The 19,774-nt window shown below is 42.6% G+C and overlaps 2 protein-coding genes across 2 annotated transcripts in view; both read right to left on the bottom strand.

Annotated features, from left to right (window-relative positions):
• Positions 1-19,774, bottom strand: part of LOC121503218 (inactive dipeptidyl peptidase 10) — a 450,148-nt gene that overhangs the window by 417,016 nt on the left and 13,358 nt on the right. The gene's annotated exons all lie outside the window — the stretch shown is intronic.
• LOC138928676 (uncharacterized) lies at positions 7,853-9,322 on the bottom strand. The gene has a single exon (XM_070286155.1). It carries the CDS (start codon positions 9,320-9,322, stop codon positions 7,853-7,855), a length of 1,470 nt encoding a protein of 489 aa, XP_070142256.1.

Raw genomic sequence — 19,774 nt, 5'->3', positions numbered from 1 at the left:
CTCGGCATTGGTAGGATGAAATACCTCGGGAACGTCTGCTTTTGTTGTCGTTGTATGGAACCCAGTAGTTGAAGGAGTCGGCCGCATTGGTCACTCGTGTAGAGAACGACGAAATCCGTTGGATAGGTGGAGATATTTGTCGGGTGTCATCACGAGGAATCGGAACACTGGAAGATGAGTCGCTTGGATGCAACAAAGTGTGATGCCGACCGTGACAAGTAAGACAATTGTGGGCGCTTGTGCAATTACGGAGTGGATGAGGCTCTCTGGAGCAGAGATCACAAAATCGTGCGTGTGGCCCGACTTGTGTCTCGAAGGTATTTACCCTCCTTGGTTGTGTACTTCTGGGCTCCCTTGAATTCTGTGTGCTGGAAGAATTGGGTCGGACATCCTCAATTGCTTCTAACGTCCGATATCTCTCCTCGAGAAAGGAATTCATTTCTTCCCAGGCTGGGATCGCGGACTTATTGGTCAAGGACTGCTCCCATAACGAGAGAGTGACCTTCGGCAACTTGGAGGAGATTAGAAAAATTAGAAGGCAGTCCCAATTTTCCGTGGAAATTTGTGAATGTTCGAGGGCTATCAAGCACCCTTGGATTGTGCTCTGCAGATCTTTCAAGGCCGTGCCTGATTCACTGCCTAGGGTCGGAAGACTAAACAGGATTTTTAGTTGGCTGTTTACCAACAATCGCTTATTTTCAAAGCGATCCTGAAGCGCTGACCACGCGGATTGGAACCCATCATTGGTCAGCGGAGACTTGGCCACAATGGCGTGAGCTTCACCGCTAGTTTTGGCGTTTAAGTGGAAAAGCCTTTCCACTGGAGTCAACCTGGAATTGTTTACATAGATGGCCGTAAACAGGTCACGAAAGGTGGGCCAGCGCAGATAATCTCCGTCAAAGATCTCGGTATCGCATGGCGGAAGACTGCAACCCCTGGAGAATGTCTCTGTCGGCGGAGCTGTTCTTGGCGGTGAAGTGGGGACGGACATACGGGCGATGTCTTCACTTAGCTTCGAAGCACATCTTTCGAACACCGCATAGCAGTGCTCATATTTGTTTTGCAGTAACGGAAGATTTCCGCTACCTTCGCGAAGAGCTGTTTTGGAAGCGGTTTCATACTCCCGTTCGACCTTTTCCCATAAGGCTTGTGTCTGATCCAGACGGACCTTTAAGGTAAACAGACTAGGCTCGGAAGAGGATGCCGTAAATATCTGGCTTTCATATTTGACAAGACGGTCGCTGGTTGCTATGAATTCAAGCAAAATACCTTCTAACGTGCCCTTGGATTTGGATCTCAAATTACTTGACGGTCCCGCGCCCGTGTTTTTCGGACTCGGTTCCCGCCTCGAACTTCCCTCGATTGGAGGCGCTAACTGTGCTGCCTCCTTCTTCTGACTCGCGTCTTGCGGAATTGGTTCTTGTCCTTCCGACATTTTTTTTTTGATTGGATTGGCAAGAATATGCCGTAGAATTCAAATGTTAGACTTAGTTGAGGTCAATACCGTCAACTAAAATCGCCGAAATAGAAATGTGAGACGGTAAAAACAAAGCGAATATGGATGGCAGGAATATGCCGTAGAACTGGGATGGTAGATGGTAGTTGGTAGAATTAATCAATCTCAGAATTAACCAATAAAATTCAAATCGTAGAATTATTTGCTCCCAATACTAAATCGCCGAAGTAGAAATGCGAGACGGTAAAAACAAAGCGAATATGGATGGCAGGACTATGCCGTAGAACTCGGATGGTAGATGGTGGATGGTGGAATTAACCAATAAAATTCAAATCGTAGAATTATTTGTAGTGGAGCCAATATTAGCTGGAGCAAATGCGACGAGAATGGAAATTTATTCGTAATGGAGCCAATATTAATTGGAGCAAATGCGACGAGAATGGAAATTTATTCGTAATGGAGCCAATATTAATTGGAGCAAATGCGACGAGAATGGAAATTTATTCGTAATGGAGCCAATATTAATTGAAGCAAATGCGACGAGAATCGAAATTTATTCGTAATGGAGCCAATATTAATTGGAGCAAATGCGACGAGAATGGAAAAATTATTTGTAGTGGAGCCAATGTTAGCTGGAGCAAATGCGACGAGAATCGAAATTTATTTATCTGTATAAATAATTGCGGAATGGAATTGCCGAGTTGTTTATTATTTTTCGTACTTAATAATAACCCAATAAAAGCAAAGAAAATATATGGAGTACCCTTGATATTTATCGCGTGCAAAACTTTAAAAATTATAAAATGCGCAATTAATTCGTTAATTATTAACAAAAAAAATTATTAATTGTATGGAAAAAGTAATTCGATCGGAATGGTGGGATCGGAACACCTGGCACTTTTTTTCTCAATTCAATGTTCGTTGTAAAGAATGTAAAGCTCTTGGTTATGTATGTATGTATGTATATAGCGCACCAATAAAATTCAGAAAAAAGACGGACACTGGCTTATAAAATTTTGTTTTAATATTTTATTCTTTATTTATTATGGTTTATTTTCTTGGTTCTCTTTATTTTTTTAATGTTGTATGTAAATGTATGTGGAATGTAGAAAAATATAATATGGAATCATATATATTTGACCTGGAGAAAATATAATATGGAATAATATAATAATATATGTGTATATATTAGCAGCGGACTGTATTCTTTATTATTTGTAATTTTTTGTTATCGGAATCTTAATAATTTTGTCTTTTTATATTGTGTAAAATAAAATCAATGTCTTTATGTAGACAGATGTATGGACATATGTATGTATGAATTTTAATTTTCTGTCGGAACCGTTTTGTACATTGATGTACGGATATATGCCAATATGTAGAGGAAAGCGGACGAAAAAGAATATGGCGACGATCAAAACGGAGACGGATTGAAAATTGCAAAATGTAGGAAACAGAAAAACGAAATGGAAAATTCCTCAACTGCCGTTGTCAGGAAAACTCGCTCTTGGAGTCGACACGGAAATTAATCTTGCAGCAGAGTGACCGAAATTAATTGTTCGGACTACTGCTGAAGACCGGCAGTGAGGGGGCGACGGAATAATTCGTACTTATCTTGGAAAATATAAAACGCCGAGAACTGCTGGTGTGGAAGGAAAAAATCCGGAATCCAAAAATCCAAAAAAATCCGGAAATCCAAAAATCCACAAATCCGGCTCTGGAGGACCAAAATGTTCGGCTCGAGGGGGGAAGACTTCCTTCAATTTCCAGATAGGCACAAAAAACCACTTCCCGCGCCGCAGTCAGTGAAAAGAACACCGGAGTAGAAATATCGAAATCGCGCAAGAGAACAATCACCACCAAATGCAAAGAAAGTAGGCCGGGGGGGGCGTGGTAATTTTCAATATATATAAAATCGTATGATCCGCTTTATTCGAGTTCTAATTAGGAATTAAAATGTACAAGCTGGAGTGGGAGATCAAACTAGCTAGGAGAGCGGGAGCGGCCGCTCAGCGATGCGACGATCGGCCAGAGCCGAAGCATCCGCTAGAAGAGCGGGAGCGAGAGAGCGAGCTGAGGAGCTTTGAAGAAGCGGGAGCGCTTCGGAGTCGCGGGGGGCGGGAACATAAGCTCCTGACCTGAACAAGTTGGTAGCCATGTTAAAAACTATTTGATCAGACATAAAGGGTAATCAAATAGATATACGCAACGCCCATTTGGGTATAAAAAACAATCAACGTGAAATCAAGACGCTTACAGATCGTCAATCAAAACAATTTGAGTGTATACGCGATCTTCAGATCGACTCCATGGAAGAGACAAATTTACATACAACTAAGGGCAGTACAAATAATACTTCTCAAGAGCAAGATCGAGAACAAGCCAGCCTTTCGGAAGTCGTCGCGCAACTTAACCAAAACAACGTGCAGTTACATGATTTGCCAAAATTTTCTGGAAATACGGAGGACTGGCCACTCTTTAAAAGAACCTATGACGATTCTACTGAACTCTATCATTACAATAATTTACAGAATCTGACGCGTTTGCTAAATGCCTAGTCGGAGAAGCTAAGGAGACTGTATCATCCCTGCTAATTTACCCAGATAATGTACAGGATGTGAACGAAGAGTTAGAGGTCAGGTTCGGTCGACCAGAGTTACTGATTCGTTCACAATTGTCAAAAATTCGAGATTTCCCGAAGGTCGCATTTAACAAACCCGAGCAGATTGTAACCTTTGCAACAAATGTTCGCGGAGTTGTACATTTTTTGTCAGCGGCCAATCACAAAGAGCACTTAAACAATCCAATCTTATTGGAAGAACTTTTAACCAAAATTCCTACCCATTTGCAGATGGACTGGCTTCAAAGCGCTGAAGGGAGAAATATGTCTCCGTCTATCGCCCAATTTTCTGCATGGTTGAGCTCAATTGCAAGAATCGTCGGTCGATTGCCAGCTGTAGTCGAATCTTCAGGAAAGCAACTCGCCGCCCGAAGTTCAAAACCCATATTTATTGCCAACACACGAGTCACGGAATGCCATGATCTGGAAAACTGCAAAATCTGGAAGGAAGAAAGAGATATAAAATCGCGCTGGAATATTGTCAAAGAAAATCGTTTATGCTTCGCATGTCTAAAACAGGGGCATAATGTTCAGAATTGCAGAGTTAAACAAACTTGCCCGTTTGAAGGTTGTCAATATTCACATCACCGTAGTCTTCACAATGTCCCACAGATTCCAAATTTACCAGCCACAGACCCTAAGCCTTTACTGAATTGCTGTTGCGAAGTTACTAGCTCAAGCCCATACCTGTTTAAGGTCATTCCTGTTATATTATATGGAAACAACGGTAAAATAGAAACTTATGCAATGTTCGATGACGGAAGTTCAGTCACCTTGTTGGAGGAAGGTATTGCTGACCAATTGGGACTAAAAGGTCAAAGTAGTCCATTTACCCTGCAGTGGTACGATAACAGGAAAAGTTAAGAGATGTCTAAAAAGGTCAGATTTGAAATTACTGGCATAAATGATCTTATGCGATACGACCTTAAGAATGTACAAACTGTGAAGAGTCTCGATTTGCCAACTCAGTCGCTTGCAAAGAATCAACATGATCATTTTGCCAATGTACCAATACTGGATTATTGTGACGCTAAACCAGTCTTGCTCATCGGACTTGACAACCTGCATTTGGGTCTGCCAAAGAGGATTGTTGAAAGAGGAAGCTTACAACCAGTAGCTATTGACACAAAGCTAGGATGGCTGGCTTATGGTCCAAATTCAGAGTTTGATAGAGCCAGAGCTTCATTAAAATCCCGTGTGTGTTTCATATCGGATGAAACTAAATGGCAAGATCTGGTGACCGAGTTTGTAGAAGCTGAAAATTTCGGAATGAGTAACTTACCACCCATAGAATCAATTGACAATGCAAGAGCAAAAGAGCTGATGAGGGAAAAAACCGTTCGAATTGGGAAACACTTTGTAATCGGATTACCGTGGAAGGAAAATGTAATATTGCCGGATAGTTACACAATGGCTGAGAAGAGATTGTATGGAATCGAGAAAAAGATGAACGCCAATCAAGAGTTTGCTAAAAAATACAAGACAGAAATGACTAAATACGTCGAGAAAGGTTATGCTCGCGAACTAAGTTACCCGGAAATTAGGGATACGTCCAAATCCGTCTGGTACATCCCACATTTTGCAGTACAATCGGTTCACAAGCCATTTAAGATGCGCATCGTCTTTGACGCTGCTGCTGAAGTCGAAGGTATTTCCCTTAACAAAGCGCTGCTTAAAGGTCCTGATAATCTAAAGCCCCTTATATCAATTCTAATTCAGTTCAGGCAAAATAAAGTCGGTGTAACTGCAGATATTCGGGAGATGTTTTCGCAGATACACGAAAATGAGCAGAGTGCACAGCGGTCTTTGTGGCGAAATGGAGACATAAGTCAGCCAATTAGACACTACGCCATGACGTCTTTAATTTTTGGAGCAATATGTTCGCCATTCTGTGCAAATTATGTCAAGAATCTAAACGCTGAAGAATTTAAAGATCGATTTCCAGGGGCAACGCAAGCGATTATTGAACACCATTACGTAGACGACCTTGTTATGAGTTTTGCATCTGAAGAAGAAGCCATCGATATTTGCCAACAGGTCGTAAGGGTACACGCAGAAGGAGGATTTGAGCTGCGTAATTTCGCTTCAAACTCGGACAAATTGCAGAATGTCATGAATAGTCATCAGGTACCAAAAACTTACAGCCATCTTCAAAGGCAACTCGCAAGCGAAAAGGTTTTAGGCATGTTTTGGAATACACAACTTGATGTTTGAAGTGGAGGGGGCGGAGTGGCCAAAACAAGATCGTCGTCCTTCTTGGAGGTGTGGTCGTCGGAACGTTGGGCTGGAGTTGGGCTGGCTGCTAAGTCCCACAATTTTCCCAATTAGTAGGCGAGAGGGGGGTAGCTTCCTTCAATTCAATTTTATTCGCTTCACTTCAATATTACGACTAACTTAACTATATGGAGAACGGGCTGCAGGGACCGCGGAGTGGTGAGTTCGCTGCTGGAGAATAGCGAAAGAGAGGGAGACGGGAAGAGCGGAGGACACAGTGAGCGGGAGCACAAGCTTGAGCGCAAGCGCTCGCCGCTTACTCTGCCGCTCAGAACTTCACGCCCTTCTGGCGTGAACATTCTCCCCCCCTTGCGCTAGCAAAAGGAACCAGGATCAGCTTTAGTGTTCCAGAACGGCTCCGGAAACGGTCCATCCGAACACGGTGCTCTGAGCGACAGGCAAACCATCCTCGAGTTTCAGGAACCCCGGTTGGATTAGTTTCGCAAACACATCTGCGCCGTAGCGGAGACCTCCGGACGTGGACGCTCAATGGCGACCCGGTTTGGCGACGACGAGCGGGAGACGGACCCGGCGTAACAGCGGGGATGCGACCTGGCGGATTGGTGCGGATTGCGCGACGGGTGGGGTGGAGACGGCTCCTCGTGCATATGAAGCAGGGTGTGGTGGTTCCCTCCACACTTCTTGCAGCCGTCCTGGCTGCGGCAGGTCCCCTCGGAATGTTGGTGGGCGAGGCAATTTGAGCAGTACTTATTAATAAGTACTGCTCGGAGGCGCTTCTCGGCGCTCAGCTTTCGGAACCTCTTGCACTTCCGAAGAGGATGGATTCCCCGGCAGACTCGGCAGCGGTAGGATTGAATACCTCGGGAACGTCTGCTATCCAAGGACTGGGCGGTGCGAGGACGTGGAGCCATTGTATGAAAAAAAACGGGTCCTGCGATAAAAGAAAAAACAAAGTTTTTTAGAAGGGGGAGTACGAACGATCGGACCTTGAAAAGTAAGAAGCCCTAGACCCTGGGAACGAAGGATTCCGTATCCTCCGCAGGGAGAAGTATGACATTATGGAGAGGGCGCTTTATGTGCGGCTCCTTCCAACTTGAATGCGGTCATCGGCTCCTGGAAAGGCAGAAATGATTCTGCCGAGCCGCCATTCGTTCGATCGCCAATTTGGACGTTCCTTGACGGACATTGTCATTGATTGCGTTTGTGGAGTTCCACCGTGCACTAAACTGCTGCGCATTAGTCTTGAGGTGTTGCCATCGACGTAAAATCGACTTGGCTTCGCCCTTGAACTCGGGCTCAGCTTTGGAAAGCAACGGAACGGGACGTTAGAACATCGGCGAGAGGAATCCTCGCCTATTGGATGAACCTGCGTCGTAAAAGATGCGACTCTGTTCGCCTTTACATGGGAGATCGGCCCCGTAAGCACCCATCCGAAAATAGTCTCTTGGCCTAGAAGAGAGCCGCAAATACTTCTTCGGGTGCCATTCAACATTACCGACGGTAGAATGTCGGCACCGATTAGGACGTCCAGTTGCGAACTCTCATAGAACGTCGGGTCTGCCCACTGGAGAGCGGGCAGGTCTCTCAAGGAATTCCGAGAGATTGGATGGGAGGGCAATTTGCCCGCTAATTCCGGAAGGACATAAGCTTCGGTGTCTAATTGGAGACCCGGCTTCGTAGGAGAACGAATTTGGAACTGGCAAATTCGACTTCGCGGAAACCGACTGGTTTAGACCAGAGACTTCGGCCTGGATGTTGCGGAATGGCAACTTCATACGGTTAAAAAGCCGTTCGGAAATGAACGTCGCCTCGGATCCCGAGTCGATTAAAGCTCGTGCTCGGTAGGTCTTGCCCAAATGGCACACGTCGATCATCGCCGTGCCCAGAAGAACGGCTGTAGTGCCAGAGGCGAAATAGTTTTGCACTATTGAAGTGCTTGCGGATGCATTAGGGCTGGAGGGTCTCGACGCTTGTGTAGGATGCGAGGAGCTGGAGGAACTCGAAGATGGTGTAGGATGCGAGGAGCTGGAGGAACTCATATTTTCGGAACTCGCAGTGCGGTGAAGCAGCGTATGATGCCTTCCTCTACACGTGAAACAACTGTGAGTGCTCGTACAGTCACGAAGCTGATGGCCTCGCGCGAAACAGTTGAGACAGAGTTGCTTCCTTTGGATATAGCCGGAACGCGCGTCGACCGACATTTGGAGAAAGCGCGGGCACATCCCTATTGGATGGTTCTCCCTGGAGCATAAGTCGCACCCTCTCTGTTTGGTGCTGACTTTTGTCTCAAAGATTTGGAACTTCTTAGGGACCGCTTGCGTTGGCTTCATATCCTCTATAGCCTCTAGTGTACGATATCGTTCGCTTAGGAAGGTATTCATCTCTTCCCAAGCCGGAATGTCGGATTTCGACGTCAGGGACTGTTCCCATAGAGAAAGGGTAACTTTTGGCAGCTTGCTTGCGCACAGGAACACCAGCAGACAATCCCAGTTGTCCGTGGATATTTGGGAATGTGCTAGCGCTGTCAAACTCCCCTGAATCGTGGACTGCAACTCTTTCAGCGCATGACCAGATTCTTGGGAGATGGAACTCAAGTTGAACAGAAGCTTGAGTTGGCTGTTGACTAGAAGTCGTTTGTTTTGGAAACGGTCTTGAAGCGCTTCCCACGCAGAGGCGAACCCGTCATTTGTGAGCGGGGATTTGGAGACGATGGCTTTCGCCTCGCCGCTCGTCTTCGTGAGAAGATGGAAGAACTTCTCGACCGGTGTCAGCCTGGGGTTGTTGACATAGACTGCCATGAATAGGTCCCGGAAAGTGGGCCATCGAAGGTAGTCCCCGTTGAAGACTTCTGTATCGCAGGGAGGTAAGCGGCAACCGGAGGAAATTATTGGCTGGGAGGGTGGTTGCACGGCTAGAGGCGTGGCACTGTCAATTGTCGCACTGATCTCTGCAGAACATGACTCATACACCGAATAGCAATAGTCATATTTGCTCTGCAGCACGAACACCATTTCGAGGGATCCTTCTTGGGCAATTAGATCGGAGCACGTGTCGTACTCCGTCTCTACCTTGTCCCATAAGGCTCTCACTTGTTGCAGGCGGACTTGTAGCAGATGTAGGGACGGGGAAGCTTGACCTGGAGTATTGATCTTTGCTTCGAAAATACTCACACGATCGCTGGCGGCTATGAATTTGCGCAACTACACGGTTGCGGCCGTTGGCGGTTCGGCCGTTGGCTGTTAGGCCGTTGGTTTTTCAGCGGATGCCATTTTGTGGCTGCTAGCGCGTGTTACCCTCAGGAATTCCGGCTTTGAAACAGAGGGAGCCTCTGACTTTATGGCAAGCGAAGAGTCGCTAGAAGCTTTTGCCACCGGACGAGAGATAACTATTCGTGGAGCGTTTGACGGACTTGTCGATCGACGATCCGTCCCTTTGGAAGTGGAAGCCGAACTTCTGATCCTCGGACTGGAGGGCCTGGGTGCTGAATGGACTCGAACGGGCCGCGGAGAGGATGGCTTCGACTTGGCCGGGGAGGAGATTCCCTTTTTATCTCCCTCTATGGGCATACTCAGCTATGCCCTATGAAAAGAGAAGGCCTGCCCCCGCAAAAAGAAAAGCGAGTGCACGGAAAAATAACTTTAATCCTTAAACACACACAATCTTCCTGAGTACATAATGATCGGCTACCAGCGGACTTCCGTCAGAGTTTATATCCCACTGCCCATGAGATGTAACAATTGTTTCAAATACGGCCATCTCCACAAATTCTGTAAAAATAATAAAATTTGTTACAACTGCGGAGAAGAACACCATATCGACCCGACCTCTAACATCAAATGCAATAGACCGCAAAAATGCATTAACTGCAACATTGAACAACTAGCAAACCCTCACAACTCCACCAGCAAGAAATGTCCCGTATTTCTGAAACAACAAGAACTCCAAGCCATTAAAACTACGAACAGATGTGACAACAAAACGGCAAATACAATCCTCAACGCTCGATTCTCCAAGGAAACTTCACAATTATACTCATCCATCGCCAAGAATTCAAATTCCCAACAATCCATTTCTACAAAACCTCAACAACCCAAAGAACCCAGACTCTCAATCCATGAACAATCTATTCTTGAAAAACTCAACAATTCAACAGGACCTCAACAACTCAAAGGACCCGGAAAAACGCACCAAGAGCTTTCAAATCTTCAAAAATCGAACAATACAACAGGACCTCATCTACTCAAAGGACCCGAACCCGGTAACTCCAATCATGATCAATCCACTTCCAGACCAGCTCCCACATCATATGCGGACCTTTATCCTAGCACCAGGAAAACCTCAACCGACAACAATTCTCCACAAACAACCAAGAACTCCCCAACTAAAACCACCAAAAAACTATCACTAGACATATCAAAACGAATAACTTCCATAAAAAAAGACGCAAAAAAACTCAAAACACTCTTAAACCCTGACACTTCAAGCGATTCAGAGGAGATGGACATTTCGTAATTTACATCCAACTCATTTATCTTTAATTTAATATGTTAAAAATTATCCAATGGAATATCAAAGGTTATAGAAACAACTACCCAGAATTACAAATCCTCATTAATCAATACCACCCACAAATCATAGCACTTCAAGAAACCCACCTTAACAATTTAACTTCATTACCAATCCCCATTAACTTTTCCCTATACTGCAGCAATACCACCAATAGTTTCGGAGGAACAGCCCTCCTAGTACATAACTCTATCTCCCACTCACAAAAAACTCTCAACACGGACTTTGAAGCCGTTGGAATCTCAATTCAAACAAAAACAAATATAGATCTCATATCAGCATACATCTCTCCTTCAAAACAATTTAATCTAAAAAATCTTGAAAATGTTTTAGCCCCATCTACCCCATATGCTATCGTCCTTGGCGACTTCAACAGCTGGCATCCATATTGGGGCTCCCCTAGAGCCAATACCAGAGGCAACACAATAGCTAAATTCATTGACAGAACAGTCTATACCGTACTAAATGACAAATCCCCTACACACTACTCAACACACAACACACTAACTCATATTGACCTCTCTCTTGCCACAGCCAACATATCCCCAGAGATCTCTTGGAAAATCCTAGATGATCTACACGGAAGCGACCACTTCCCTATCCTAATCTCAATATTCCCAAACCCTTCCCCCCCAACATTCATATCCAAACCGTCATTCAAACTAAAAAATGCAAACTGGGACCTCTTTAGAGAGCACATTACAAAACTATCCCCACTCAGACGTTCCAGTAACAACACAAACAAAGAAGCAGCTTATATTAAAAAAACACTGATCCAAAGTGCACACCTATCAATACCACAAAACACGACATTCTCTCTCCCGCGTACAGTTCCCTGGTGGAACCAAAACCTAACCCTCTTAAAAAAATTTAAAAACCTCAAATGGAGAAACCTTCGAAACAATATCAATACAGAAAACATGATTGAATATAAAAGAGCTAACGCCATATTCAGGAGGTCAATTAGAGATGCTAAAAAAGCCTCTATTATAAACTTCACTTCCGAAATCCAGCCTAACTCTGATCCTGCAAAAATGTGGGCAAACATTAAACGACTTTGCGGTATCTATCCAACTAAACATATACACAGCATCCGCAACCCCATAACACTAACAACAACAATAGACCCAGCTGAGATAGCTAACACACTTGGAGACCTATGGTCAAAACAGGCAAAAGACTCCAACTTCTCCCCAGAATTCCGCACTAACAAAATGCTTATTACTCCCCACAATACATATGCCCCAACCCCAACAGCCATAGAAATAGAAAAAAACATAAATCTAATAGAACTAAACTCTGCCATTAACTCACTTAAGGGACACACACCAGGACTAGACCGTATTTCTTACTCCATGATTAAAAACACTCCCATCTCATTTAAATTTAGAATTTTACAACACTTCAACGACATTCTTGATTCACACATCCCCCAATCCTATAAACTCAGCCTTGTGTTACCAATCCTTAAACCCAATAAACCCAAAACCAACCCCAACTCCTACCGTCCCATTTCCCTTAACCCATGCTTAGCCAAAGTCCTAGACAAAGTCGTCGCAAATAGATTGTGGTGGTTTGTCCTTTCAAATAAACTAATTCATAATAATCAATTTGGTTTTAAGCGTGGCAGATCAGTTCTAGACAGTCTACTTTATGTGGACCACCTTGCAACAAGATCATTGTCTCTAAAAAAACACATCTCTATTATCTCTCTCGACTTTGCAAAAGCTTTTGATAAAATAGGCATTCATTCTCTCATTCACCAACTAGAAAAATGGAAACTTGGTCCCCGAATTATAAAATACGTATGGAATTTCATGACGAACAGAAAAATAATAGTTAAAAACGGCACATCTCTCTCCATAAACTTCCCACTAGATAATGGTATCCCTCAAGGATCCCCTATATCCGTTATCCTCTTCCTTATCGCCTACAACTCCCTAACTAACATTATCTCCATCCCAAATAATCTTTCTTTTACAGCCTATGCTGACGACTTTCATCTAATACTGCAACATAACCGTAACAACAATCCCCAAGTCAACCTTTCAACTCTTTTCCATCAAATCGGAGAATGGTGTTCTTACTCAGGTTCTTCACTTTCAATTGATAAATGTCAACTACTCCACATATGCCGGAAAAGAAGTTGCAGTGCAAACATCATCACTGGTTCCATCAACATCCCAACCACTGATCATACAAAAATCCTAGGACTCACGATAAACAAACGATACAGTTGGAACCATCACATTACTAACCTGAAAACATCCCTCTCCCGTCCCCTAAATATCATAAAACACCTCTCCTCAAGAAAATACAACTGCAACACAACCTCCCTCATACAAATTGTAAACTCTATCCTCATCTCAAAAATTGATTACTGCCTACCTATATACGGGAAAGCTCCCACCACCATCTTAAACTGCCTTAAATCGACCCAAAACTCTGCTATAAGAGCAGCCCTCGGGGCCTTTAGAACAACTCCTATTTATAACCTGCTAATTGAAGCTAAAATTAATACACTAGAAAACAGATGTAAACTTTTAACAAGCAAGCTCGGAACTAAACTTATTCTCTCTCATAACTCCCCAATAGGCAAACTATCCAAATCCATAGTCAAAACAAAAAGAAACTACAGATACCCTAGCACATTAGACAGAATCATCGACTCCTGCAAATCATTTTCCCTTCCATTCTCTCCCGCCAAATTCTACACGTCAAAAAAATACAATCCGGGAATAATTCTTAAAGCCACAAACACCTCCCTTTCCCTATACAACAAAAACACAACTTCACCTATAACATACCACCAGCTCTTCCACTCTATTAAAAACTCCCTACACGATCACAAATTCATTTACACAGACGGCTCAAAAACAAATGACACTGTAAGCTACAGTGTAACCAACAATACTGACATAATCAAATATGGCCTCCTTCCCCAGTACTCCTCTGTAATCTCTAGTGAGTTAATTGCAATCCATGAAGCTATAAAAATTTGCTCTGGTTCACCCGGCAAATATGCTATATGCTCGGACTCCCTTTCCTCAATCAAATCCATTTCAAACATAAACAATTACTCTTACTACCCTAATACAATAAGATCACTTATTACCAAACTCTTTCCCAAAATCAGACTAATTTGGATCCCTAGCCACATAGGTATACAAGGCAATGAGAGAGCAGACACAGCAGCTAAAGAAACACACAAATACCCTCTAATATTTACAGACAACTTCAACACCAAAGACATCACACAACTCCTTAAAAAACACTATACCGATAAACTGAACAGTCTTCAATCACAAACTACCCAATGGTACAAACAGATCTTACTAAACACCCCAGCAAACTTCTCTTTCAAAACCACAAACCTCAACCGACAACAACAAATTATAATAAATAGACTACGACTAGGACACACACAACTCACAAACGCACATTATATGAATAGATCCCTAACAAGTATCTGTCCCTTTTGCAACACTTCAGCGATAGACATCCAACACATTTTAATAGACTGCACTGCACTTTCACATGTTAGAACAATTTGCTTTTCCAATGATAACCCAATCCATCTCCTTGCGAATCCAACAGCAGCAAACTCAAATAAAATTATATACTTTCTACACAAAATGAATCTCATACATAAAATTTAATTATAACATATTCCACACACATATCTTTGTTAATACACTGTAGAGCGGAAGGCCTCGGTAGCCATTGCTCATTATCCTTTGTTAACTTTTAGTTTATAACTATTAGTTAGCATTAAATAAATAAATAAATAAATCCTTAAACGCTGTGGAAAACCCTGCGAAGCTCGCAGAATAACAAAAAAACGGCAGGAAAAGAAAATAGCCAAATCTAGCTATGATCAGTCGCTAGCAAAACGAGGGAACTGAACTGTCAGTGACGGATCTACGAACGCGTGCGAATAATAAAATCAAAAATTGTTGCAAACTCTTAGCCACTTACTCAAAATTGGCTTCTTCGACCTTAAGTTCCGGAATACGACAGCAAGAATCATAGAACTTTGCGAGAAAAAAACCACCCGCCAAAACTAGCTGGAAAACGCTAATAAATTTGGCGGAATCTGCTAATAACTTTCGGGAATTATATGGGTTTTTCTTTTGTTTTTTCCGAACTCACAAAAAGATCGTGAAGAACTACGTGGAAAGAAATTCACAAAAATAGCTAAAAAAAAATAGCTAAAGGAGCCCAATGGGGATTTATATGCAGGAACCGCACAAAAAAATAACGCCCACCAAAACCTAACTAAAAAAATCGAAACTAGCTAAAATATCGGCTCGAACAAAAAACTAGCGGCGTAAAAAATGGCTAAAAAATAGCTAAAGGAGGCCAGTGGAGATTGCTATCCTTTATTTCCAGGAACCGCACGAAAACGTAACACCGCCAACAAAAATATAGCTAAAATCAGGAAAATAGCTAAAAACTTGGCTTGACCAAAAACAAGCTGGCGAAAAAAACAGCTAAAAAGAGTGGCGGTATTTGTTGTTACAAAAATTTAAAAGAATTTCGGTTTCCTTAAAAAATGTTGTTCCAGGAATTATTTTTATTTTATCTCGTGGGTGGACGATGTTTTTCCGTCGGCACTTTGCCTTTTCGGAAACGTATTAGTGCAGGTGTTTGTGCACGCTTAACGAGCAAAGAGGAGACGAAATAGAAATGCACTGTATGTGCGTATGTATGAAGCCTTGGAGTTTAAGCAATTGCTCAGCGCAGAATAGCGCGAGGGAAGCCAATATGTATGTATGTACGTAGGAAATATGTACATTTGCTAGGCGCAGAATAGCGCGAAGCTTGCCCAAAGTATGTATGTATGTATGGATGAAAATATGTAATTTTTGCTAAGCGCAGAATAGCGCGAAGCTTGCCAAAATATGTATGTATGTATGTATGGATGAAAATATGTAATTTTTGCTAAGCGCAGAATAGCGCGAAGCTTGCCCAAATATGTATGTATGTATGTGTGTAAAGGCTTTCTTTAAAATTGTATTATTAATACTATTTGGAATTGCAGTTAGTAACGGACGTATTTTGGAACTGAGTGACGGGACATGAATTTGTAAGAAAAAAATATATATTTATGTATATATATATGCACTTGGACACCAGCGGATCACAGCACGCCTATGTAGGGGGGCCAATATTGACAAAGTACTTTTGCACTTTAAAACGGAAGAAAATTTACTGTGGCTGGGCGTTTATCACTATGTGCACATATGTATATATATTTTTTCACTTTTCACTGTGACTTTTCATTATTTTCGGATCGAGGAAAAAAAATAACGCCTTGGAAAAGGAATATGGCGATCACGGACGAATGGACTTTGGACTTCGTACTTATCTTGGTATCCGCAATGGGGCGCTGGAAATCAAAATTTCGCTCGCAGGCTCGAAGGACCATGAAGTGGAGGGGGCGGAGTGGCCAAAACAAGATCGTCGTCCTTCTTGGAGGTGTGGTCGTCGGAACGTTGGGCTGGAGTTGGGCTGGCTGCTAAGTCCCACAATTTTCCCAATTAGTAGGCGAGAGGGGGGTAGCTTCCTTCAATTCAATTTTATTCGCTTCACTTCAATATTACGACTAACTTAACTATATGGAGAACGGGCTGCAGGGACCGCGGAGTGGTGAGTTCGCTGCTGGAGAATAGCGAAAGAGAGGGAGACGGGAAGAGCGGAGGACACAGTGAGCGGGAGCACAAGCTTGAGCGCAAGCGCTCGCCGCTTACACTGCCGCTCAGAACTTCACGCCCTTCTGGCGTGAACAATGTTTTTCAGTTCGAGACCAAATTCCATCGTATTCCACAGAACGTCATCAATGGAAGTCGGGTCCCAACAAAGAGAGAGCTATTGGGCATGGTTATGGCGATTTTCGACCCTTTCGGGTTGATTGCCGACTATCATATCATAGTTCAGAATACTTGGAGCTTTGGAACAGATTGGGATGAAGCAATACCGCCTGAACTGCATCCAAATTGGAAAAGTTGGTTGGCCGAGATACACAAGATGCACAACTTTAAGGTTCCACGAATTTACTCTCCAAATTTAAACTGCTGCGAAAGATTGGAGATGCATATATTCGTCGACGCGAGTCAAGAAGCATTTGCAGCGGTTGCTTATCTGCGCATAGTTTGTCCTACCGTCGTTGACATAGCCTTTGTCATAGGAAAAACACGCCTAGCACCGAAGAAACTATTGTCCGTCCCTAGACTGGAGCTTCAAGCTGCGGTCCTTGGAATTCGATTGAATCGCTTACTGCAACAGAATCATAAGCTCCCAATTGATGAACAATTTTTTTGGAGTGATTCCAAAACTGTCCTGCAGTGGGTTCGTTCAAAGACGAGAAAATTTAAACCGTTTGTAAGTCACCGGATCACCGAAATACTGTCAAGTTCAACCGAGTTACAATGGAATTGGGTACCATCGTCAAACAACTCTGCTGATGCCGCCACTCGTTTATCGAATTCCCCGAAGATTTCTAGCCAAAGCCCATGGATACTTGGCCCGAGCTTCTTAAAACTACCGCGCTGTGATTGGCCACGAAGTACTGACATCACTTTACCAGATGTTTTTGAAGAAGAAGTGCCCGAACACCCAGTGTTGAGATGTCAGGTAGTTATACCGATAATAGAGTTTAACCGATTCTCTTCTTACAGCAACCTAAAGCGGGTAATTGGTTGGGTAATGCGGGCCAAAGAACTCTGGCTGAAGCGTTCGGACAAGAAAGGACTTTTAACTGTCCAAGAGTTAGCTGACGCCGAAATTGAGATCTGTCGGATGGTGCAACAAGAGGCCTTTCCCGAGGAAATCAAGAACCTACGGAATCCACAGATTATTACCAAACAAAGCCCAATTTATGAACTGTCGCCATACATTGAAACAGACGGTCTCTTGCATCTATCGGGTCGAATAGACGAAGCCTCATTTTTACCACAGTCGAGACGTCGTCCACTCCTTCTTCCGAAAGATCACAGAGTTTCATATTTAATTATGAGACATTTTCACACGAAATACCATCATCAGAACCAAGCAGTTATCATAAATGAGAGCCGTCAAAAATTTTGGATACCGCATGTTAAGAAACTTTTGAGTAAAGTAATGCATGAATGCAATAGATGCATCTTAGACAGAAGTGTACCTAAGACTCCACGTATGGGTCAACTGCCACCAGACCGATTAACACCATATGTGAGACCATTCACTTATACAGGAGTGGATTTGATCGGCCCACTTACCGTAACTGTGGGGCGTCGTCACGAGAAACGCTGGGGAGTAATATTTACCTGCATGACCGTCAGAGCTGTCCATATAGAATTAGCAGCCGACCTTTCCACGGATGCCTTTATTCTATGTTTGCGAAATTTTATTAATCGTAGAGGCACACCTGTCATGATTCGAAGCGATAATGGTACGAACTTCATCGGAACTACAAAGGAACTCAAGAACAACGAAAATTTATTAGATCAAAACGCCATCAAAAAAAGGGAATAAAATGGATTTTCAATTGCCCTTTACAACCTAATACCGGAGGATGTTGGGAAAGGCTAATACGGATAATAAAACGATTGTTAAGCAAAACCTTGCACAGTGCCAACCCACGAGTTGAGACACTCCAATCTGTATTGATCGAAGCAGAAAACATTATAAACTCAAGCCCTCTTACTGAGTTGCCAATCACACATGAAAACGAAGAACCCCTTACACCAAATCATTTTTTAATGGGTTGTACCAATTCGACACAGACGCCACAACCAACTGTCCAAAATATATGCCTGAGAAAACAGTGGAGAATTGCACAAGCTCTTAAGGACTGCATATGGAAAAGATGGGTAGTGGAGTACCTCCCTCAACTGGTTCATGGTTCTAAGTGGCACGAAGTCAGCACTCCACTAAAAATAGACGATCTGGTACTCATAATGGACGCCACCCTACCAAGAAGTACGTGGAAGAGAGGACGAATAATCAAGGTCTTCACTGGAAAGGATCAGCAAGTGCGTTCAGGCGAGGTGAAAACAGCGGAGACCATTCTGCACCGACCAGCTTCAAAATTATTACAGCTTCAATTGTATGGTGAATCCGAGGACGATTCACGGGTGGGGAAGGTGTAAGAATTTGACATGAATTAAATTTATTTAAATGTGAATTTGATATTTGTATAAGATATCGATAAGTTAAACGATGAAGTATTCCCTCAGTTGTATTTTGACGATATAATAGCCTGGGCACACTGAAAAATGTAAGCGAAGAAGTAAGACGCGCCGAGAAAACACAAAATTGAAACGCGCAGAAAAAAGTGAATAAATTCAAAAATACAGAATAAAAATCAATGCCTTTGTCGAAACTTAACAGTATCTTTTTAATGCATTTTCTAGGTTCGTCGGTTCTCGATTCATAAAAAATTATAATACAAAATTAAAAAAGTTTATTAAAAAACAATAAAATAAAATTAATTTAATTAATTTAATTTAAAAGTGTGATTTTTGGGTTCGTCTGTTTTCGATTCATAGAAGCATGTAAAAAAATTTTCGAAGAAACCTCGCAGAAAGAAGTTATTACACATTGAGCGAAAAAATATCGATCAAAAAATAATCATAATTTTTTTATCGAACTTTTTTCGCTCAAAATTATAATTATTATTCTTTGAGCGAGTAAATAAAACTCAAAAATTAATAATTAAAATTGGTTTAATATATAAAAAATCTAGATTTCAGCAATCATCGGTTATCTCGAAAGAGCATCCAAATTGTAGCCGATTGGTATAATTCGTTTCTTTGTGCCACTTTTCCAAGTGAATGATTTTTTTGTTTAAAGAAAACATTGATAATCATTATTTACGGTCCCTGCTCGAAACCATAATCGGTGTTCGCACAATT

This window comes from Drosophila kikkawai, chromosome 2L (genome assembly GCF_030179895.1).
Source record: "Drosophila kikkawai strain 14028-0561.14 chromosome 2L, DkikHiC1v2, whole genome shotgun sequence".
NCBI lineage: Eukaryota > Metazoa > Arthropoda > Insecta > Diptera > Drosophilidae > Drosophila > Drosophila kikkawai.
This window is presented reverse-complemented; position numbering and strand designations above follow the sequence as displayed.